General features: G+C 35.8%; 1 protein-coding gene across 2 annotated transcripts in view; it reads right to left on the bottom strand.

Moving 5' to 3' along the window:
• LOC140156411 (uncharacterized) overlaps positions 1 to 24925 on the bottom strand; it is a 53762-nt gene that overhangs the window by 14533 nt on the left and 14304 nt on the right. For both annotated transcript variants that reach the window (XM_072179362.1, XM_072179361.1), the window contains exon 4: positions 22398 to 22529. In XM_072179362.1, the coding sequence (XP_072035463.1) occupies positions 22398 to 22529 (132 nt within the window). The remainder of the gene's footprint in view (positions 1 to 22397; positions 22530 to 24925) is intronic.

Here is a 24925-nt window from a genome sequence, read left to right on the forward strand (position 1 = left end):
TTCAAATCATCTCCTCTATAGGCACGCTCCAGAAGATATGCAAATGGATGCAGTACAAAAGAATTATTTGACCACTATCTAAATAAAAGATTAGTTGTTTTATTTTGTGCCCACATCATAGCCTATCTATTAATAAATAGTCATGGAAATTTTTTCAGGCGGTACCTATGCATTGAACTATATCATGCTGATCACTCACATCTGTAAGATTAGTATGTATGAAAAGAGCGCTATTGTATTCAATCTATGATTGTAGACATACACAGGTGATGGGTGCAACCTGCTTGTAGTGCAGGGCGATATAGTCAAAATTGATATAATTAGTTGTTTTATTTTATATCCACATCATAGCTTATGCACTATCTAATATTCATTGAAAATTTGGAGTGATTCTGTCAAGTAGTTTTAAAGTTATAGCCAAAAGATTAAAATCAGATGTTAATTTTAGCGATTGCCTCAGACAATCCCCGAAAAATGTTGTTGAAACGCTTTAGGCATCTTGAATGAAATCAAAAGTGTATTTTTAATGTGGATAAAAATGTTCAATATTTGGAATTAGATGAAAGCTGGGCCATCAATTAACACTTTTCCCTTCCCCACCCCCCATCATTCAATGTTGCGACACTTTGGAGACACGCTGAACACATTTGCACGTTTCAACATTGCACGGGGGAGTGGGGGGACTTATTTTCCCCTAAAGACGCTGTAATGTTTCAACACATATTTCGGGGATTGTATGAGGCAATCGCTAAAATTAACATCTGATTTTAAACTTTTGGCTGTAACTTTAAAACTACTTGATAGAATTACTCCAAATTTTCAATGAATATTAGTTAATGCATAAACTATGATGTGGATATAAAATAAAACAACTTATTGTATCAATTTTGACTATATCGCCCTGCACTACAAGCAGGTTGCACCCATCACCTGTGTATGTCTACAATCATAGATTGAATACAATAGCGCTCTTTTCAAACATTACTAATCTTACAGATGTGAGTGATCAGCATGATATAGTTCAGTGGATATGTATCGCGTGAACGCTGCAGTGCAGGGCAATATAGTCAAAAACGACCTTTTCACCTTTTTCAGATCAACGCCCTCCCCAAAGCAAAAAAAAAAACGAACCAATTAAAAAATCGCATTAGTACGCTCATGAAGTAGGCCTACTCATGCAGAAATATCTTTAAAATTGATCATTTTATTTGCGTGAAATGGTAAAGTGGGATTGTAAATCGTCCCATTGAATCACATAGTGATTTGACGGTTTACCATAGTCTAATACTGAATATTAATACAAGGAGTTTCTTTAATTTAGAAATGGTAAACCGTTGACAAAATTCATAATTTAGGCCGATTTGGTGTCAACTTTTATTTGGAAAGTGTTTTGTTTGAAAGCTTGTTCAAAACTACATCTAATTTTACTATTTTACGTTTTGTTAGCTCTAACATTATTTACATTTTACTGATTTTAGCAAATGTAAATCGTCTGTCGAGATTTACCATTTTCATAATCACGAGAAAGCAATGCGCACCCATATATCACGGAATCCCGTAATTATTTCAACATGACAGCGTGGTGTAATGGACAGTACTTCAGACGGTGAAACGAAAGGCTAGTGGTTCGAGCCCCAACAGTTTCACTTTTTTTTCCCTTTTTTTGTGTGTGACTTATTCAAACCAGTAAACTTTTCTTCTCTATTCATGACAATTGACATTGTGAAACACGAAAATAAGTTTTAAAACCCTAATTTATCTATGGCATGATAATTGATTGTTTTTTTAATTGTAATAAAGACACACATAGATCCGGACATCTTTAAATGTCATGAATATGGGCAATATAGCAATTGTCAGATAACACTAGTGGAAGTTTTGGATGAGAAAACGGACATTTTGATGAGAAACGGCCAAAATGGTGAGAATTTAATTTTCTCATTCTTTTGGATGAGAAAATAATAATCGGGGATTAGCAATTGTCACCAGTTTTAATAAGACAATAATGATTGACGCACACACCAGGAAGTTTCTCATCCAAGAGAATGAGAAAATTACATTCTCACCATTTTGGCCGATTCTCATCAAAATGTCCGTTTTCTCATCCAAAACTTCCACTAGTGGTTGTTAAGCAGTGTTTGAGTTGGTGGTGGTGGTGGGAGGGGGGGGTAATAGACAGTCGATAACCGACAATCAATGATCAATTAATTGTCAATATTCAATTAAATTCTAAAACCTAACACGGAAATGATGATCACAGACTGTCATGTTCAATCGCAGTCGCTAAGGATGATTAGGGGGTATATTTGTGTGGTTGAGGGTGGTGGAGGAAAATCGATAATCGATTATCGTGTAACCCCCCTCCCCCACACACCCCCACGTTCAAGTTTCATACGTTTTCATAAGTATTTACTTATAGAGTGCTTGCACATAAGGTCATTAGTTCAAATCATCTCCTCTATAGGCACGCTCCAGAAGATATGCAAATGGATGCAGTACAAAAGAATTATTTGACCACTATCTAAATAAAAGATTAGTTGTTTTATTTTGTGCCCACATCATAGCCTATCTATTAATAAATAGTCATGGAAATTTTTCAGGCGGTACCTATGCATTGAACTATATCATGCTGATCACTCACATCTGTAAGATTAGTATGTATGAAAAGAGCGCTATTGTATTCAATCTATGATTGTAGACATACACAGGTGATGGGTGCAACCTGCTTGTAGTGCAGGGCGATATAGTCAAAATTGATATAATTAGTTGTTTTATTTATATCCACATCATAGCTTATGCACTATCTAATATTCATTGAAAATTTGGAGTGATTCTGTCAAGTAGTTTTAAAGTTATAGCCAAAAGATTAAAATCAGATGTTAATTTTAGCGATTGCCTCAGACAATCCCCGAAAAATGTTGTTGAAACGCTTTAGGCATCTTGAATGAAATCAAAAGTGTATTTTTAATGTGGATAAAAATGTTCAATATTTGGAATTAGATGAAAGCTGGGCCATCAATTAACACTTTTCCCTTCCCCACCCCCATCATTCAATGTTGCGACACTTTGGAGACACGCTGAACACATTTGCACGTTTCAACATTGCACGGGGGAGTGGGGGGACTTATTTTCCCCTAAAGACGCTGTAATGTTTCAACACATATTTCGGGGATTGTATGAGGCAATCGCTAAAATTAACATCTGATTTTAAACTTTTGGCTGTAACTTTAAAACTACTTGATAGAATTACTCCAAATTTTCAATGAATATTAGTTAATGCATAAACTATGATGTGGATATAAAATAAAACAACTTATTGTATCAATTTTGACTATATCGCCCTGCACTACAAGCAGGTTGCACCCATCACCTGTGTATGTCTACAATCATAGATTGAATACAATAGCGCTCTTTTCAAACATTACTAATCTTACAGATGTGAGTGATCAGCATGATATAGTTCAGTGGATATGTATCGCGTGAACGCTGCAGTGCAGGGCAATATAGTCAAAAACGACCTTTTTCACCTTTTTCAGATCAACGCCCTCCCCAAAGCAAAAAAAACAAAACGAACCAATAAAAAATCGCATTAGTACGCTCATGAAGTAGGCCTACTCATGCAGAAATATCTTTAAAATTGATCATTTTATTTGCGTGAAATGGTAAAGTGGGATTGTAAATCGTCCCATTGAATCACATAGTGATTTGACGGTTTACCATAGTCTAATACTGAATATTAATACAAGGAGTTTCTTTAATTTAGAAATGGTAAACCGTTGACAAAATTCATAATTTAGGCCGATTTGGTGTCAACTTTTATTTGGAAAGTGTTTTGTTTGAAAGCTTGTTCAAAACTACATCTAATTTTACTATTTTACGTTTTGTTAGCTCTAACATTATTTACATTTTACTGATTTTAGCAAATGTAAATCGTCTGTCGAGATTTACCATTTTCATAATCACGAGAAAGCAATGCGCACCCATATATCACGGAATCCCGTAATTATTTCAACATGACAGCGTGGTGTAATGGACAGTACTTCAGACGGTGAAACGAAAGGCTAGTGGTTCGAGCCCCAACAGTTTCACTTTTTTCTTCTTTTTTGTGTGTGACTTATTCAAACCAGTAAACTTTTCTTCTATATTCATGACAATTGACATTGTGAAACACGAAAATAAGTTTTAAAACCCTAATTTATCTATGGCATGATAATTGATTGTTTTTTTTAATTGTAATAAAGACACACATAGATCCGGACATCTTTAAATGTCATGAATATGGGCAATATAGCAATTGTCAGATAACACTAGTGGAAGTTTTGGATGAGAAAACGGACATTTTGATGAGAAACGGCCAAAATGGTGAGAATTTAATTTTCTCATTCTTTTGGATGAGAAAATAATAATCGGGGATTAGCAATTGTCACCAGTTTTAATAAGACAATAATGATTGACACACACACCAGGAAGTTTCTCATCCAAGAGAATGAGAAAATTACATTCTCACCATTTTGGCCGATTCTCATCAAAATGTCCGTTTTCTCATCCAAAACTTCCACTAGTGGTTGTTAAGCAGTGTTTGAGTTGGTGGTGGTGGTGGGAGGGGGGGGGGGGGGGTAATAGACAGTCGATAACCGACAATCAATGATCAATTAATTGTCAATATTCAATTAAATTCTAAAACCTAACACGGAAATGATGATCACAGACTGTCATGTTCAATCGCAGTCGCTAAGGATGATTAGGGGGGGGGGGGTATATTTGTGTGGTTGAGGGTGGTGGAGGAAAATCGATAATCGATTATCGTGTAACCCCCCTTCCCCCACCCACCCCCACGTTCAAGTTTCATACGTTTTCATAAGTATTTACTTATAGAGTGCTTGCACATAAGGTCATTAGTTCAAATCATCTCCTCTATAGGCACGCTCCAGAAGATATGCAAATGGATGCAGTACAAAAGAATTATTTGACCACTATCTAAATAAAAGATTAGTTGTTTTATTTTGTGCCCACATCATAGCCTATCTATTAATAAATAGTCATGGAAATTTTTTCAGGCGGTACCTATGCATTGAACTATATCATGCTGATCACTCACATCTGTAAGATTAGTATGTATGAAAAGAGCGCTATTGTATTCAATCTATGATTGTAGACATACACAGGTGATGGGTGCAACCTGCTTGTAGTGCAGGGCGATATAGTCAAAATTGATATAATTAGTTGTTTTATTTTATATCCACATCATAGCTTATGCACTATCTAATATTCATTGAAAATTTGGAGTGATTCTGTCAAGTAGTTTTAAAGTTATAGCCAAAAGATTAAAATCAGATGTTAATTTTAGCGATTGCCTCAGACAATCCCCGAAAAATGTTGTTGAAACGCTTTAGGCATCTTGAATGAAATCAAAAGTGTATTTTTAATGTGGATAAAAATGTTCAATATTTGGAATTAGATGAAAGCTGGGCCATCAATTAACACTTTTCCTTCCCCACCCCCATCATTCAATGTTGCGACACTTTGGAGACACGCTGAACACATTTGCACGTTTCAACATTGCACGGGGAGTGGGGGACTTATTTTCCCTAAAGACGCTGTAATGTTTCAACACATATTTCGGGGATTGTATGAGGCAATCGCTAAAATTAACATCTGATTTTAAACTTTTGGCTGTAACTTTAAAACTACTTGATAGAATTACTCCAAATTTTCAATGAATATTAGTTAATGCATAAACTATGATGTGGATATAAAATAAAACAACTTATTGTATCAATTTTGACTATATCGCCCTGCACTACAAGCAGGTTGCACCCATCACCTGTGTATATGTCTACAATCATAGATTGAATACAATAGCGCTCTTTTCAAACATTACTAATCTTACAGATGTGAGTGATCAGCATGATATAGTTCAGTGGATATGTATCGCGTGAACGCTGCAGTGCAGGGCAATATAGTCAAAAAACGACCTTTTTCACCTTTTTCAGATCAACGCCCTCCCCCAAAGCAAAAAAACAAAACGAACCAATAAAAAAATCGCATTAGTACGCTCATGAAGTAGGCCTACTCATGCAGAAATATCTTTAAAATTGATCATTTTATTTGCGTGAAATGGTAAAGTGGGATTGTAAATCGTCCCATTGAATCACATAGTGATTTGACGGTTTACCATAGTCTAATACTGAATATTAATACAAGGAGTTTCTTTAATTTAGAAATGGTAAACCGTTGACAAAATTCATAATTTAGGCCGATTTGGTGTCAACTTTTATTTGGAAAGTGTTTTGTTTGAAAGCTTGTTCAAAACTACATCTAATTTTACTATTTTACGTTTTGTTAGCTCTAACATTATTTACATTTTACTGATTTTAGCAAATGTAAATCGTCTGTCGAGATTTACCATTTTCATAATCACGAGAAAGCAATGCGCACCCATATATCACGGAATCCCGTAATTATTTCAACATGACAGCGTGGTGTAATGGACAGTACTTCAGACGGTGAAACGAAAGGCTAGTGGTTCGAGCCCCAACAGTTTACTTTTTTCTTCTTTTTTTTGTGTGTGACTTATTCAAACCAGTAAACTTTTCTTCTATATTCATGACAATTGACATTGTGAAACACGAAAATAAGTTTTAAAACCCTAATTTATCTATGGCATGATAATTGATTGTTTTTTTAATTGTAATAAAGACACACATAGATCCGGACATCTTTAAATGTCATGAATATGGGCAATATAGCAATTGTCAGATAACACTAGTGGAAGTTTTGGATGAGAAAACGGACATTTTGATGAGAAACGGCCAAAATGGTGAGAATTTAATTTTCTCATTCTTTTGGATGAGAAAATAATAATCGGGGATTAGCAATTGTCACCAGTTTTAATAAGACAATAATGATTGACACACACACCAGGAAGTTTCTCATCCAAGAGAATGAGAAAATTACATTCTCACCATTTTGGCCGATTCTCATCAAAATGTCCGTTTTCTCATCCCAAACTTCCACTAGTGGTTGTTAAGCAGTGTTTGAGTTGGTGGTGGTGGTGGGGGGGGGTAATAGACAGTCGATAACCGACAATCAATGATCAATTAATTGTCAATATTCAATTAAATTCTAAAACCTAACACGGAAATGATGATCACAGACTGTCATGTTCAATCGCAGTCGCTAAGGATGATTAGGGGGGTATATTTGAGTGGTTGAGGGTGGTGGAGGAAAATCGATAATCGATTATCGTGTAACCCCCCCCCCCCACACCCCCCACGTTCAAGTTTCATACGTTTTCATAAGTATTTACTTATAGAGTGCTTGCACATAAGGTCATTAGTTCAAATCATCTCCTCTATAGGCACGCTCCAGAAGATATGCAAATGGATGCAGTACAAAAGAATTATTTGACCACTATCTAAATAAAAGATTAGTTGTTTTATTTTGTGCCCACATCATAGCCTATCTATTAATAAATAGTCATGGAAATTTTTTCAGGCGGTACCTATGCATTGAACTATATCATGCTGATCACTCACATCTGTAAGATTAGTATGTATGAAAAGAGCGCTATTGTATTCAATCTATGATTGTAGACATACACAGGTGATGGGTGCAACCTGCTTGTAGTGCAGGGCGATATAGTCAAAATTGATATAATTAGTTGTTTTATTTTATATCCACATCATAGCTTATGCACTATCTAATATTCATTGAAAATTTGGAGTGATTCTGTCAAGTAGTTTTAAAGTTATAGCCAAAAGATTAAAATCAGATGTTAATTTTAGCGATTGCCTCAGACAATCCCCGAAAAATGTTGTTGAAACGCTTTAGGCATCTTGAATGAAATCAAAAGTGTATTTTTAATGTGGATAAAAATGTTCAATATTTGGAATTAGATGAAAGCTGGGCCATCAATTAACACTTTTCCTTCCCCACCCCCCATCATTCAATGTTGCGACACTTTGGAGACACGCTGAACACATTTGCACGTTTCAACATTGCACGGGGGAGTGGGGGGACTTATTTTCCCCTAAAGACGCTGTAATGTTTCAACACATATTTCGGGGATTGTATGAGGCAATCGCTAAAATTAACATCTGATTTTAAACTTTTGGCTGTAACTTTAAAACTACTTGATAGAATTACTCCAAATTTTCAATGAATATTAGTTAATGCATAAACTATGATGTGGATATAAAATAAAACAACTTATTGTATCAATTTTGACTATATCGCCCTGCACTACAAGCAGGTTGCACCCATCACCTGTGTATGTCTACAATCATAGATTGAATACAATAGCGCTCTTTTCAAACATTACTAATCTTACAGATGTGAGTGATCAGCATGATATAGTTCAGTGGATATGTATCGCGTGAACGCTGCAGTGCAGGGCAATATAGTCAAAAAACGACCTTTTTCACCTTTTTCAGATCAACGCCCTCCCCCAAAGCAAAAAAACAAAACGAACCAATAAAAAAATCGCATTAGTACGCTCATGAAGTAGGCCTACTCATGCAGAAATATCTTTAAAATTGATCATTTTATTTGCGTGAAATGGTAAAGTGGGATTGTAAATCGTCCCATTGAATCACATAGTGATTTGACGGTTTACCATAGTCTAATACTGAATATTAATACAAGGAGTTTCTTTAATTTAGAAATGGTAAACCGTTGACAAAATTCATAATTTAGGCCGATTTGGTGTCAACTTTTATTTGGAAAGTGTTTTGTTTGAAAGCTTGTTCAAAACTACATCTAATTTTACTATTTTACGTTTTGTTAGCTCTAACATTATTTACATTTTACTGATTTTAGCAAATGTAAATCGTCTGTCGAGATTTACCATTTTCATAATCACGAGAAAGCAATGCGCACCCATATATCACGGAATCCCGTAATTATTTCAACATGACAGCGTGGTGTAATGGACAGTACTTCAGACGGTGAAACGAAAGGCTAGTGGTTCGAGCCCCAACAGTTTCACTTTTTTCTTCTTTTTTTTGTGTGTGACTTATTCAAACCAGTAAACTTTTCTTCTATATTCATGACAATTGACATTGTGAAACACGAAAATAAGTTTTAAAACCCTAATTTATCTATGGCATGATAATTGATTGTTTTTTTAATTGTAATAAAGACACACATAGATCCGGACATCTTTAAATGTCATGAATATGGGCAATATAGCAATTGTCAGATAACACTAGTGGAAGTTTTGGATGAGAAAACGGACATTTTGATGAGAAACGGCCAAAATGGTGAGAATTTAATTTTCTCATTCTTTTGGATGAGAAAATAATAATCGGGGATTAGCAATTGTCACCAGTTTTAATAAGACAATAATGATTGACACACACACCAGGAAGTTTCTCATCCAAGAGAATGAGAAAATTACATTCTCACCATTTTGGCCGATTCTCATCAAAATGTCCGTTTTCTCATCCAAAACTTCCACTAGTGGTTGTTAAGCAGTGTTTGAGTTGGTGGTGGTGGTGGGAGGGGGGTAATAGACAGTCGATAACCGACAATCAATGATCAATTAATTGTCAATATTCAATTAAATTCTAAAACCTAACACGGAAATGATGATCACAGACTGTCATGTTCAATCGCAGTCGCTAAGGATGATTAGGGGGGTATATTTGTGTGGTTGAGGGTGGTGGAGGAAAATCGATAATCGATTATCGTGTAACCCCCCCCCCCACACACCCCCACGTTCAAGTTTCATACGTTTTCATAAGTATTTACTTATAGAGTGCTTGCACATAAGGTCATTAGTTCAAATCATCTCCTCTATAGGCACGCTCCAGAAGATATGCAAATGGATGCAGTACAAAAGAATTATTTGACCACTATCTAAATAAAAGATTAGTTGTTTTATTTTGTGCCCACATCATAGCCTATCTATTAATAAATAGTCATGGAAATTTTTCAGGCGGTACCTATGCATTGAACTATATCATGCTGATCACTCACATCTGTAAGATTAGTATGTATGAAAAGAGCGCTATTGTATTCAATCTATGATTGTAGACATACACAGGTGATGGGTGCAACCTGCTTGTAGTGCAGGGCGATATAGTCAAAATTGATATAATTAGTTGTTTTATTTTATATCCACATCATAGCTTATGCACTATCTAATATTCATTGAAAATTTGGAGTGATTCTGTCAAGTAGTTTTAAAGTTATAGCCAAAAGATTAAAATCAGATGTTAATTTTAGCGATTGCCTCAGACAATCCCCGAAAAATGTTGTTGAAACGCTTTAGGCATCTTGAATGAAATCAAAAGTGTATTTTTAATGTGGATAAAAATGTTCAATATTTGGAATTAGATGAAAGCTGGGCCATCAATTAACACTTTTCCCTTCCCCACCCCCATCATTCAATGTTGCGACACTTTGGAGACACGCTGAACACATTTGCACGTTTCAACATTGCACGGGGGAGAGGGGGGGTCTCATTTTCCCCTAAAGACGCTGTAATGTTTCAACACATATTTCGGGGATTGTATGAGGCAATCGCTAAAATTAACATCTGATTTTAAACTTTTGGCTGTAACTTTAAAACTACTTGATAGAATTACTCCAAATTTTCAATGAATATTAGTTAATGCATAAACTATGATGTGGATATAAAATAAAACAACTTATTGTATCAATTTTGACTATATCGCCCTGCACTACAAGCAGGTTGCACCCATCACCTGTGTATGTCTACAATCATAGATTGAATACAATAGCGCTCTTTTCAAACATTACTAATCTTACAGATGTGAGTGATCAGCATGATATAGTTCAGTGGATATGTATCGCGTGAACGCTGCAGTGCAGGGCAATATAGTCCAAAAACGACCTTTTTCACCTTTTTCAGATCAACGCCCTCCCCCAAAGCAAAAAAACAAAACGAACCAATAAAAAAATCGCATTAGTACGCTCATGAAGTAGGCCTACTCATGCAGAAATATCTTTAAAATTGATCATTTTATTTGCGTGAAATGGTAAAGTGGGATTGTAAATCGTCCCATTGAATCACATAGTGATTTGACGGTTTACCATAGTCTAATACTGAATATTAATACAAGGAGTTTCTTTAATTTAGAAATGGTAAACCGTTGACAAAATTCATAATTTAGGCCGATTTGGTGTCAACTTTTATTTGGAAAGTGTTTTGTTTGAAAGCTTGTTCAAAACTACATCTAATTTTACTATTTTACGTTTTGTTAGCTCTAACATTATTTACATTTTACTGATTTTAGCAAATGTAAATCGTCTGTCGAGATTTACCATTTTCATAATCACGAGAAAGCAATGCGCACCCATATATCACGGAATCCCGTAATTATTTCAACATGACAGCGTGGTGTAATGGACAGTACTTCAGACGGTGAAACGAAAGGCTAGTGGTTCGAGCCCCAACAGTTTCACTTTTTTCTTCTTTTTTTTGTGTGTGACTTATTCAAACCAGTAAACTTTTCTTCTATATTCATGACAATTGACATTGTGAAACACGAAAATAAGTTTTAAAACCCTAATTTATCTATGGCATGATAATTGATTGTTTTTTTAATTGTAATAAAGACACACATAGATCCGGACATCTTTAAATGTCATGAATATGGGCAATATAGCAATTGTCAGATAACACTAGTGGAAGTTTTGGATGAGAAAACGGACATTTTGATGAGAAACGGCCAAAATGGTGAGAATTTAATTTTCTCATTCTTTTGGATGAGAAAATAATAATCGGGGATTAGCAATTGTCACCAGTTTTAATAAGACAATAATGATTGACACACACACCAGGAAGTTTCTCATCCAAGAGAATGAGAAAATTACATTCTCACCATTTTGGCCGATTCTCATCAAAATGTCCGTTTTCTCATCCAAAACTTCCACTAGTGGTTGTTAAGCAGTGTTTGAGTTGGTGGTGGTGGTGGGAGGGGGGGGGGGTAATAGACAGTCGATAACCGACAATCAATGATCAATTAATTGTCAATATTCAATTAAATTCTAAAACCTAACACGGAAATGATGATCACAGACTGTCATGTTCAATCGCAGTCGCTAAGGATGATTAGGGGGGGGGGGGGGTATATTTGTGTGGTTGAGGGTGGTGGAGGAAAATCGATAATCGATTATCGTGTAACCCCCCCCTCCCCCCCACACCCCCCGTTCAAGTTTCATACGTTTTCATAAGTATTTACTTATAGAGTGCTTGCACATAAGGTCATTAGTTCAAATCATCTCCTCTATAGGCACGCTCCAGAAGATATGCAAATGGATGCAGTACAAAAGAATTATTTGACCACTATCTAAATAAAAGATTAGTTGTTTTATTTTGTGCCCACATCATAGCCTATCTATTAATAAATAGTCATGGAAATTTTTTCAGGCGGTACCTATGCATTGAACTATATCATGCTGATCACTCACATCTGTAAGATTAGTATGTATGAAAAGAGCGCTATTGTATTCAATCTATGATTGTAGACATACACAGGTGATGGGTGCAACCTGCTTGTAGTGCAGGGCGATATAGTCAAAATTGATATAATTAGTTGTTTTATTTTATATCCACATCATAGCTTATGCACTATCTAATATTCATTGAAAATTTGGAGTGATTCTGTCAAGTAGTTTTAAAGTTATAGCCAAAAGATTAAAATCAGATGTTAATTTTAGCGATTGCCTCAGACAATCCCCGAAAAATGTTGTTGAAACGCTTTAGGCATCTTGAATGAAATCAAAAGTGTATTTTTAATGTGGATAAAAATGTTCAATATTTGGAATTAGATGAAAGCTGGGCCATCAATTAACACTTTTCCTTCCCCACCCCCATCATTCAATGTTGCGACACTTTGGAGACACGCTGAACACATTTGCACGTTTCAACATTGCACGGGGAGTGGGGGACTTATTTTCCCTAAAGACGCTGTAATGTTTCAACACATATTTCGGGGATTGTATGAGGCAATCGCTAAAATTAACATCTGATTTTAAACTTTTGGCTGTAACTTTAAAACTACTTGATAGAATTACTCCAAATTTTCAATGAATATTAGTTAATGCATAAACTATGATGTGGATATAAAATAAAACAACTTATTGTATCAATTTTGACTATATCGCCCTGCACTACAAGCAGGTTGCACCCATCACCTGTGTATGTCTACAATCATAGATTGAATACAATAGCGCTCTTTTCAAACATTACTAATCTTACAGATGTGAGTGATCAGCATGATATAGTTCAGTGGATATGTATCGCGTGAACGCTGCAGTGCAGGGCAATATAGTCAAAAACGACCTTTTTCACCTTTTTCAGATCAACGCCCTCCCCAAAGCAAAAAAAACAAAACGAACCAATAAAAAAATCGCATTAGTACGCTCATGAAGTAGGCCTACTCATGCAGAAATATCTTTAAAATTGATCATTTTATTTGCGTGAAATGGTAAAGTGGGATTGTAAATCGTCCCATTGAATCACATAGTGATTTGACGGTTTACCATAGTCTAATACTGAATATTAATACAAGGAGTTTCTTTAATTTAGAAATGGTAAACCGTTGACAAAATTCATAATTTAGGCCGATTTGGTGTCAACTTTTATTTGGAAAGTGTTTTGTTTGAAAGCTTGTTCAAAACTACATCTAATTTTACTATTTTACGTTTTGTTAGCTCTAACATTATTTACATTTTACTGATTTTAGCAAATGTAAATCGTCTGTCGAGATTTACCATTTTCATAATCACGAGAAAGCAATGCGCACCCATATATCACGGAATCCCGTAATTATTTCAACATGACAGCGTGGTGTAATGGACAGTACTTCAGACGGTGAAACGAAAGGCTAGTGGTTCGAGCCCCAACAGTTTCACTTTTTTCTTCTTTTTTTTGTGTGTGACTTATTCAAACCAGTAAACTTTTCTTCTATATTCATGACAATTGACATTGTGAAACACGAAAATAAGTTTTAAAACCCTAATTTATCTATGGCATGATAATTGATTGTTTTTTTTAATTGTAATAAAGACACACATAGATCCGGACATCTTTAAATGTCATGAATATGGGCAATATAGCAATTGTCAGATAACACTAGTGGAAGTTTTGGATGAGAAAACGGACATTTTGATGAGAAACGGCCAAAATGGTGAGAATTTAATTTTCTCATTCTTTTGGATGAGAAAATAATAATCGGGGATTAGCAATTGTCACCAGTTTTAATAAGACAATAATGATTGACACACACACCAGGAAGTTTCTCATCCAAGAGAATGAGAAAATTACATTCTCACCATTTTGGCCGATTCTCATCAAAATGTCCGTTTTCTCATCCAAAACTTCCACTAGTGGTTGTTAAGCAGTGTTTGAGTTGGTGGTGGTGGGGGGAGGGGGGGGGGTAATTGACAGTCGATAACCGACAATCAATGATCAATTAATTGTCAATATTCAATTAAATTCTAAAACCTAACACGGAAATGATGATCACAGACTGTCATGTTCAATCGCAGTCGCTAAGGATGATTAGGGGGGGTATATTTGTGTGGTTGAGGGTGGTGGAGGAAAATCGATAATCGATTATCGTGTAACCCCCCTCCCCCACACCCCCCACGTTCAAGTTTCATACGTTTTCATAAGTATTTACTTATAGAGTGCTTGCACATAAGGTCATTAGTTCAAATCATCTCCTCTATAGGCACGCTCCAGAAGATATGCAAATGGATGCAGTACAAAAGAATTATTTGACCACTATCTAAATAAAAGATTAGTTGTTTTATTTTGTGCCCACATCATAGCCTATCTATTAATAAATAGTCATGGAAATTTTTTCAGGCGGTACCTATGCATTGAACTATATCATGCTGATCACTCACATCTGTAAGATTAGTATGTATGAAAAGAGCGCTATTGTATTCAATCTATGATTGTAGACATACACAGGTGATGGGTGCAACCTGCTTGTAGTGCAGGGCGATATAGTCAAAATTGATATAATTAGTTGTTTTATTTTATATCCACATCATAGCTTATGCACTATCTAATATTCATTGAAAATTTGGAGTGATTCTGTCAAGTAGTTTTAAAGTTATAGCCAAAAGATTAAAATCAGATGTTAATTTTAGCGATTGCCTCAGACAATCCCCGAAAAATGTTGTTGAAACGCTTTAGGCATCTTGAATGAAATCAAAAGTGTATTTTTAATGTGGATAAAAATGTTCAATATTTGGAATTAGATGAAAGCTGGGCCATCAATTAACACTTTTCCTTCCCCACCCCCATCATTCAATGTTGCGACACTTTGGAGACACGCTGAACACATTTGCACGTTTCAACATTGCACGGGGGAGTGGGGGGACTTATTTTCCCCTAAAGACGCTGTAATGTTTCAACACATATTTCGGGGATTGTATGAGGCAATCGCTAAAATTAACATCTGATTTTAAACTTTTGGCTGTAACTTTAAAACTACTTGATAGAATTACTCCAAATTTTCAATGAATATTAGTTAATGCATAAACTATGATGTGGATATAAAATAAAACAACTTATTGTATCAATTTTGACTATATCGCCCTGCACTACAAGCAGGTTGCACCCATCACCTGTGTATGTCTACAATCATAGATTGAATACAATAGCGCTCTTTTCAAACATTACTAATCTTACAGATGTGAGTGATCAGCATGATATAGTTCAGTGGATATGTATCGCGTGAACGCTGCAGTGCAGGGCAATATAGTCAAAAAACGAACTTTTTCACATTTTTAAGATCAAAGAAAAAACACAAAAAAAAAAAACAAAACGAACCAATAAAAAAATCGCATTAGTACGCTCATGAAGTAGGCCTACTCATGCAGAAATATCTTTAAAATTGATCATTTTATTTGCGTGAAATGGTAAAGTGGGATTGTAAATCGTCCCATTGAATCACATAGTGATTTGACGGTTTACCATAGTCTAATACTGAATATTAATACAAGGAGTTTCTTTAATTTAGAAATGGTAAACCGTTGACAAAATTCATAATTTAGGCCGATTTGGTGTCAACTTTTATTTGGAAAGTGTTTTGTTTGAAAGCTTGTTCAAAACTACATCTAATTTTACTATTTTACGTTTTGTTAGCTCTAACATTATTTACATTTTACTGATTTTAGCAAATGTAAATCGTCTGTCGAGATTTACCATTTTCATAATCACGAGAAAGCAATGCGCACCCATATATCACGGAATCCCGTAATTATTTCAACATGACAGCGTGGTGTAATGGACAGTACTTCAGACGGTGAAACGAAAGGCTAGTGGTTCGAGCCCCAACAGTTTCACTTTTTTTTCTTTTTTTTTGTGTGTGACTTATTCAAACCAGTAAACTTTTCTTCTATATTCATGACAATTGACATTGTGAAACACGAAAATAAGTTTTAAAACCCTAATTTATCTATGGCATGATAATTGATTGTTTTTTTAATTGTAATAAAGACACACATAGATCCGGACATCTTTAAATGTCATGAATATGGGCAATATAGCAATTGTCAGATAACACTAGTGGAAGTTTTGGATGAGAAAACGGACATTTTGATGAGAAACGGCCAAAATGGTGAGAATTTAATTTTCTCATTCTTTTGGATGAGAAAATAATAATCGGGGATTAGCAATTGTCACCAGTTTTAATAAGACAATAATGATTGACACACACACCAGGAAGTTTCTCATCCAAGAGAATGAGAAATTAAATTCTCACCATTTTGGCCGATTCTCATCAAAATGTCCGTTTTCTCATCCAAAACTTCCACTAGTGGTTGTTAAGCAGTGTTTGAGTTGGTGGTGGTGGTGGGGGGGGGGGTAATAGACAGTCGATAACCGACAATCAATGATCAATTAATTGTCAATATTCAATTAAATTCTAAAACCTAACACGGAAATGATGATCACAGACTGTCATGTTCAATCGCAGTCGCTAAGGATGATTAGGGGGGGGGGGTATATTTGTGTGGTTGAGGGTGGTGGAGGAAAATCGATAATCGATTATCGTGTAACCCCCCCCCCCCCCCCCCCCACACCCCCCACGTTCAAGTTTCATACGTTTTCATAAGTATTTACTTATAGAGTGCTTGCACATAAGGTCATTAGTTCAAATCATCTCCTCTATAGGCACGCTCCAGAAGATATGCAAATGGATGCAGTACAAAAGAATTATTTGACCACTATCTAAATAAAAGATTAGTTGTTTTATTTTGTGCCCACATCATAGCCTATCTATTAATAAATAGTCATGGAAATTTTTTCAGGCGGTACCTATGCATTGAACTATATCATGCTGATCACTCACATCTGTAAGATTAGTATGTATGAAAAGAGCGCTATTGTATTCAATCTATGATTGTAGACATACACAGGTGATGGGTGCAACCTGCTTGTAGTGCAGGGCGATATAGTCAAAATTGATATAATTAGTTGTTTTATTTTATATCCACATCATAGCTTATGCACTATCTAATATTCATTGAAAATTTGGAGTGATTCTGTCAAGTAGTTTTAAAGTTATAGCCAAAAGATTAAAATCAGATGTTAATTTTAGCGATTGCCTCAGACAATCCCCGAAAAATGTTGTTGAAACGCTTTAGGCATCTTGAATGAAATCAAAAGTGTATTTTTAATGTGGATAAAAATGTTCAATATTTGGAATTAGATGAAAGCTGGGCCATCAATTAACACTTTTCCCTTCCCCACCCCCATCATTCAATGTTGCGACACTTTGGAGACACGCTGAACACATTTGCACGTTTCAACATTGCACGGGGGAGTGGGGGGACTTATTTTCCCCTAAAGACGCTGTAATGTTTCAACACATATTTCGGGGATTGTAGATCATACACATTATTGTCATGGTATATTGTAATTGTATACGTCAATTTTGTTCAGTTTGATTCAACCGGCTTATAAAGTTTTACTTTACACGGAAGGGGAAAGTTAGCAAAAAAACAATTAATTTATGAGTGTAAAAGGGGGGAGGGTTGGTTTTGGGGGAAGGGGGGGACAAATAATATTTATTAAATTATAAGTAAGGCGAGAAAGAGAGAAACCCTGTTCTACGGGCGAACGGACCTTTCAAGTAGGGTCGGTCGGTCGGTTGGTATTTAAAATATTTTTTTTAAATAACCCAAAAAATCACATAAATCTGTAAATAAATTTCAATTTGAGAAAATACAAAAAAAAAAATTGTCCTGAAATTTCCGAAATTTGGGGTCGGCATTCATTTGTACAGGAAAAATTTGTTTCCCAAAATAGAACAGGGTTTTCGTTTTTCGTCGAATAAATAAATAAATAAATAAATAAATAAATAAATAAATAAAAAAATAAATAAATAAATAAATAAATAAATAAAAAAATAAAAAAATAAAAAAATAAATAAATAAAAAATAAAAAATAAATAAATAAATAAATAAATAAATAAATAAATAAATAAATAAATAAATAAATAAATAAATAAATAAAAATAAATAAATAAAAATAAATAAATAAAAATAAATAAATAAACATTAGTTATGTTTGTACATGGGGGTGCTGTGCAATAATCATGATCCTTTGATATCCATGATTTATCCTTGCAAATGTATAGCATCGAACCTCCAGCCAATGTTCCTTGCCAGTGCTAGCCACGAAACAAGGTCACAACTGTAGCCACTCCTTCAATGATCGCCATTTCAGTGATTGACAGTGATGTAATGCAAATATGGCGCTAGCCATCTGGTCACGTGCGCATTTATATATGCGCATTTATATATACAACCGAAGTCTACTGCCAAAGGGCTCTGACTGGCCAAAAAATGGACAATAAAATTATTTTCACTTTTGGAGTTCTGACCCCCCAAAGTTGGTCCTGAATGGACGAAGTTGCATTTTCAGGGCCCTATATCTTTTAAAGTAAAGGAGTTACAAGTTTTCTGATGCCAGATTTGAATTCTACACAAATAAGTACCCCAGGATACATACTTTTCAAAGTTGTAAAGGGTTCCCATTATACATTTATGGACCTCCAAACGTCGTCTTTCGCGTTGCGACACATTTTTATGCTGACCCCCTAAATTTCAAATTGATGCCACGGGAAAACGAAATGGAGTATGAAGCTCAAATTTTCGGGATTGTACTTTCTCATCAATATCTACCACCACACAGAAAAAGAAAAGAATTGAAGAGGTGCTGCGGTGCACATCCCTGGAGTTGACATGGAATGGGTCTGTTGATTTTTTATCCAAAGGCGTTTATAATTTTCTTAATAACATACACGTAGCAGCCCAAACGTTTCGAGTACATGCTCCAAGTGGGACCACAACGGAACAGCCCCGCAGGACAGGTAAGAAGTGTGAACTGTTAGGTCTGATGTTGACGCATTTGTCCTGATAGCTGTAGATTTTTTATCCGAAGGCGTTTCTGATTTTTTAATAACACACACGCAGCAGCCCAAACGTTTCGAGTATATGCTCCAAGTGGGACCACAACGATAGCTGTTGATTTTTGTCCAAAGGCGTTTCTATTTTTTCTAATAACATACACGGAGCAGCCCAAACGTTTCGTCACGTGACTGGTGAGATTCAGTGAACATTTGAAAATCGCGCAATCTTGTCTAAAGCCATTTTTGAAAATAGCATAATTATAGCGCTATTATCACTTGACTGGTGAGATTCAGTTAAAATTACAAAATGTCGCAATCTTGCTTTTAAAGCCATTTTTGAAAATAGCATAATAGCGCTATTATCACTTGACTGGTAAAGTTGCGCAATCTTGTGTTAGAGCCATTTTGTTAACTTTGCGCAATTTTGTGTGGGGCCATTTTTCGCCCCACTGATTTGATTTCTCAAAAGAACACTGATAATAGCGAAATTAGCACTACTTGAAATTAGCAGTGCTAATATTGCAATTATGTGTACAAACCAATGACAAAATAGCGCAATTGCAAGTAGTATATGAAAGGGCGCTATTATCGCTATTATCACCTATAGCGCCTTTCTCAACTTTTCTAATATACGTAGCTCTATTTTCATTCGTTGTCACGCTTAACTACACTATAACTTTTCTCAAACGTCACATGCCCCCAATCGATAAAAAGTTTAGCAAATCCCTTAGGAAAATTGCCGAAACGGGCTTGTGCCCCCAATCGGATACCCCACCCCTATTATGGTCGTTGCCATCCCAACCACTTGGATGACTACGCGCGTCAGGCCACTGGTTCCAGTGACCGCTCTTAGCTGTCATATTTAATCCAAATAAACCGCAAGGACGACTCAAATACTGGCCCATAAGGCCAGTGAAAAGGTCACCTTAATTGCCATATCCCTAGGATAAACTGGTTTTGGAAACCAGGAATATGAGACAGATAAACTTATACTTGAGTTTCTCGCACATCCTTTCATCAAGTCGTTACTTTATAGTTTTTGCCTTGTACGCCCCATCTTCAAATTCTATAACTCGTGAAGGTGCAGTTATGCGAAGCAGTGCACGAAATACTAAAGTATGCCTAATCGTGGATGTAATATTAATAACCACATGATCTTTAACTTTGAAATTGTTTCATTTTGTTTGGGATGTTTGTATTTTGTATACACCATACATCCCAACTACACCTATTAAAATTGGAATCAGCCAAATTCGTTGTGCTTGTAAGAGCAATTTTGAATTATTGTCGTAGTTACGACATTAAGGGTAGACGAGGTATTGTTGGTCGAAGCAACCTAAAAATCGAATTTCATTATCTAGATTAATATATTATTGAAAATTAACACCTTGATGTTTTGTAAAAGTTCTTTCTACAAATCGTATACTCTGCAAACTTACTTAATTTATTGTTGTTAATTAGTTATTTACGTTTTACAAAAGTGTTGTTGTTTCAGCCCTCTTCACAACGTAACTCAAGAACCGCAGCACCTATAAAAGTATATCTGTGATATTTTAATTCTTCTATACGCTCGCTATGAATTGAGCAATGCAATTCTTGCCAAAGCTCACTACCATTCGTAAGATGCTGTGAACTACCAAATCACAACAGTTTAAAATAATTAATAACCTTAAATCCGGCCCATAGGTATAATAGTTCACGTTAATCAACCAAGATAACCTTTTCATTTTACCTCATTTTTTTTGGTTTACAATGGACAGAAAACCTTCCGGACTGTTATTACTAATATTATTGCATCATTTTGTGGGAAATAATTACCAAAGTTCGACGGTAATCATACCTTAGAACTATGGCTTTATTAAACGTTTTGATCTCCCTATTCGTGTGCACTTGTACCGGGTGTCCCAAAAGTAACTTAACATTGCGAATTTGCCATAACTTGCATTGGGTTAATAGTGTTGTTACAAAAATTGCACAGTATGTAGATAATTCGTTAAGCAATGTTATGATACCAAACATGCCTATGTGGTCATGACCCTTCGGCATGAAATTAACGGATATCTACCGTACCGTAAAACCCACTTTTATAAACGCAAAATAAGTCTCGTCATTTGAGACGTGATAACACGATATAACGTGTTATCGTTTTAAAATCTGTTTTGCTTAATTTTGCTCTGTTTGTTTGATTGTTTGTTTGTTTGTTTTCAATCCGTAATCTTCATTTTCTTTTTATCTGGATTTTATATGGAAACTGCTTAAGATCTTTTCTGAGGATTCGATGAACAGTTGTACGCGGTACGTTATTCTCCATTGAAAGTCGACGTACTGATCGTCTTGGGCTTTTCGCCACCGCTCTTCGTATGACATCGATGTTTGTAGCCGATCTTCCTGTTCTTCCACGTCATGCCCGAGATGGATCATGAACAGATCAAGTTGATAGGAATTTCTGCACTAGTTGCTGGATTGTATTTCGACTGGGTGCATAATTTACATTAAAATGTTCCTTAAACTTTGCTTCAGGGTGAGTTTGTCCGACTTTGTCTCGGCAAAGAACCATACGATCTGAATCCGTTGATCTATAGGAAATTCATCTTCACTTCAACTGTTTTAAAGTAAAGTTTAATATTGTCAATATATCCTAATTATAATCTAAAACAGCAGTCACTCTTACGCTAGGCCATGTAATCCATGAATGTTCTTACATAAATGTAGCGTGTGCAGTGTGTGAACCAATTTTATTGTTCAGGGAAGCACATCATTCATGTGCTTGAACAAAGATCATTATGTGCTTGCTTTTGTGGGTTTGATACACACATAAGTACAGTCGCACAGTAAGGTCAAGGGGTCATCAATAATGCTGTTTTTGGTATCAGAATAATTCTGAAAGATCAATCTATGTGAATATGTTCTCCATTTTGGTATGAAGTAGGAAATATTTGAGATATGGCAAATTCACAATGTTAAGTTACTTTTGGGACACGCTGTACTTACCATCTGAACCACAGACCTCGATCTTATCGTGACAGCAGTCACCATTTGGTTCGCAGTAGTAAAAACAAGAACACATATCAAATGTGTCAGGGTCAATGCTCATGTCACCACAATGTCCTTTACAAGAAAGCGCTGCAAGAACAAAGAGTACAATTTAAAATTGACTTGTGTAAATTAAAAATTCTATTTCAATTTTAAAGCTATGAATGGAAGTTGATGTTAAGTTTCACTGTCATACAGGCTGAGTCAAAAAGAAGTAAACTCATGTTTGAGGGGCTGTAACTTAAGATCTGCAAAGAATCTGCTAAAAATAAAAATACCACTGAAAAGAGCAAATTCTACATGTCTAAATAAAAAAAATTGTTGCAATTGCTCACAGCAAACTAAAGTTATACTCATTTGAATACAACCACCCATTTTTGTAGCTGCACACGACTGATTGATTTTCATCCATTTAAATTTCGACGAATCAGCAAAATGCTAACAGGATTTATTGTTGAACAGAAAACCTTTGCTTTTAATTAATATTCAACAAAGTCCATGACGGTAAAATAGTTTGTAGGGATACCAATTCATGTCTTCACGAACGATCCGGTAGAAGCTTGATTGGGGAATGTTGCGTAAAGGATTGACCTGATATTCTTGCTGTAACGCATGTCTAACTCTAGCAATGTTCACTTGCGATCTAGCAGTTCGTGGTCTGCCTGAAGCTTCCGGCTGTCTGTTCATTAGCGTCCCATGCACATTGAGCTTGTTCACATTCTTATATACTGCTCCCTTACATGAAACCCGGTTAGCTATAGGAAATTGGAGACGAAGAAGACGCTGGGACTCTTAGTTTCATGATACTTCGTCGACAGAAACGTGCGCGCCTGTACGGTAAATTGTGGTGCCATGTTGTCATTTGGCCCGCGCCCGTTTCATTAGAATGTAGTGCACTGAGGTAAAATTCATATTGAAAAGAGCCCTTTTAACATGTAGAAATTATTGATCTAAATCACACCTGCCACAGAACTTTTTTTCTGCATTTGAATATCACGCCTTACCAATCAATATGATAGGTAGGTCCCTACCTGGGAAGTGAAACCGTGTGCAGCTACAAAAATGGGTGGTTGTATTCAAATGAGTATAACCTGAGTTTGCTGTGAGCAATTGCAACAATTCCTGTTTTTATGTAGACGTGTAGAATTTGCTCTTTCCAGTGGTATTTTCCTTTTTAGCAGATTCCTTACAGATCTCGAGTCACAGCTCCTCAAACATGAGTTTACTTCTTTTTGACTCAGCCTGTATATTTTTGTCGAGTGATGAGGCGACTCGTTCATTATTTGGCTGTATTTCATTAATATAAGACCATGTCAATGCAGGGATTAATGCTTAGATCATGTTTACACACATCCCGGGACACACATTTGCAGCAGATTGAGAAAAGATTTGACTTTGTTTTTTTTATTAAAATGAAAATAACTTTTTTTGTAACGACCAGGAACATGATGAGGAAATCCATAATTGGAGAGGGGGTACTCTATTTATGTCCCGCACGCTGTGTACGTACTGTGTTATTATCGTTATGTGTTCGACTAATATTTCCATCGTAATAATAAAACGACGGTTCCTGCGTTTTATTCAAAATCTCAGATTTTGACAAAACTACAGCACCTAAAGTCTTTTTTTTTTTTTGGCAAAGTATCGGGGATACATTCCATTTTTTTAACCTGTTACCTGTTAAGACACTTCACAGGGCAATAGGGGGTGATGTCTCCATTTGCCCTGTAGAAAGTCAGGAATGTTTGACAGTTTCCTAGTCAACTGGGGAAGATCGGGCTCTATTATGTGGCAACTGGGTGTCCCCATTTTCATGGTTACGCAACCTGTGTAAAATGTGTGTATCCCCGATTGAAGGGAAAAACCAATGGGGGTGTGTGTGTATGTGTATCCCGCACGCCGTGTACGTACTGTGCATACGTGTTCGACTAAGGGAGTGTTCAGAAATACTCTGGTGGGGGGGGCTGGAAAATATGTAGGGGGTCATACAATTTTAGGAGTTCTGAATAGGGGGGTTAATAAAGTTTTGGGGTGTATGAACAGGGGGGGTAAAAGTTTTTCGGCACGTAAGGGGTGTAAAATTTTTTCGCGCGCTGCTCGCGCAAATGCTCCCGTATTAAAACAGAACAAAAGTACATTTGATCCAGTGTTAAAAATTGTCGTCTATAACTTAATTTTCAGGTTTGTGTCAGTTCTTTCTGGTCAGCTCTTTAAATCACTAAAAGCTGCAATATCTTTGCTCTTCTTTAGTGTTGACAATTTTTACAATAATGTTTCATGTGGTACATATTATTAATTTATTATTACTGATATATACAACTAAATCATGTTGCATTACAATTATAGGCAGAGGAAGCTCGGAGAACCAGGGTACACGTCACCGCCCTAATTTTTTCCATGGGGGACATCCCCTAAAATCCTTAAAAAAGAATAAAGAAAGCAATAATTGCCATGTGCAACTTTTTTAGTACATCGTGCTGTAGTTT

This window comes from Amphiura filiformis, chromosome 7 (assembly GCF_039555335.1).
Source record: "Amphiura filiformis chromosome 7, Afil_fr2py, whole genome shotgun sequence".
NCBI lineage: Eukaryota > Metazoa > Echinodermata > Ophiuroidea > Amphilepidida > Amphiuridae > Amphiura > Amphiura filiformis.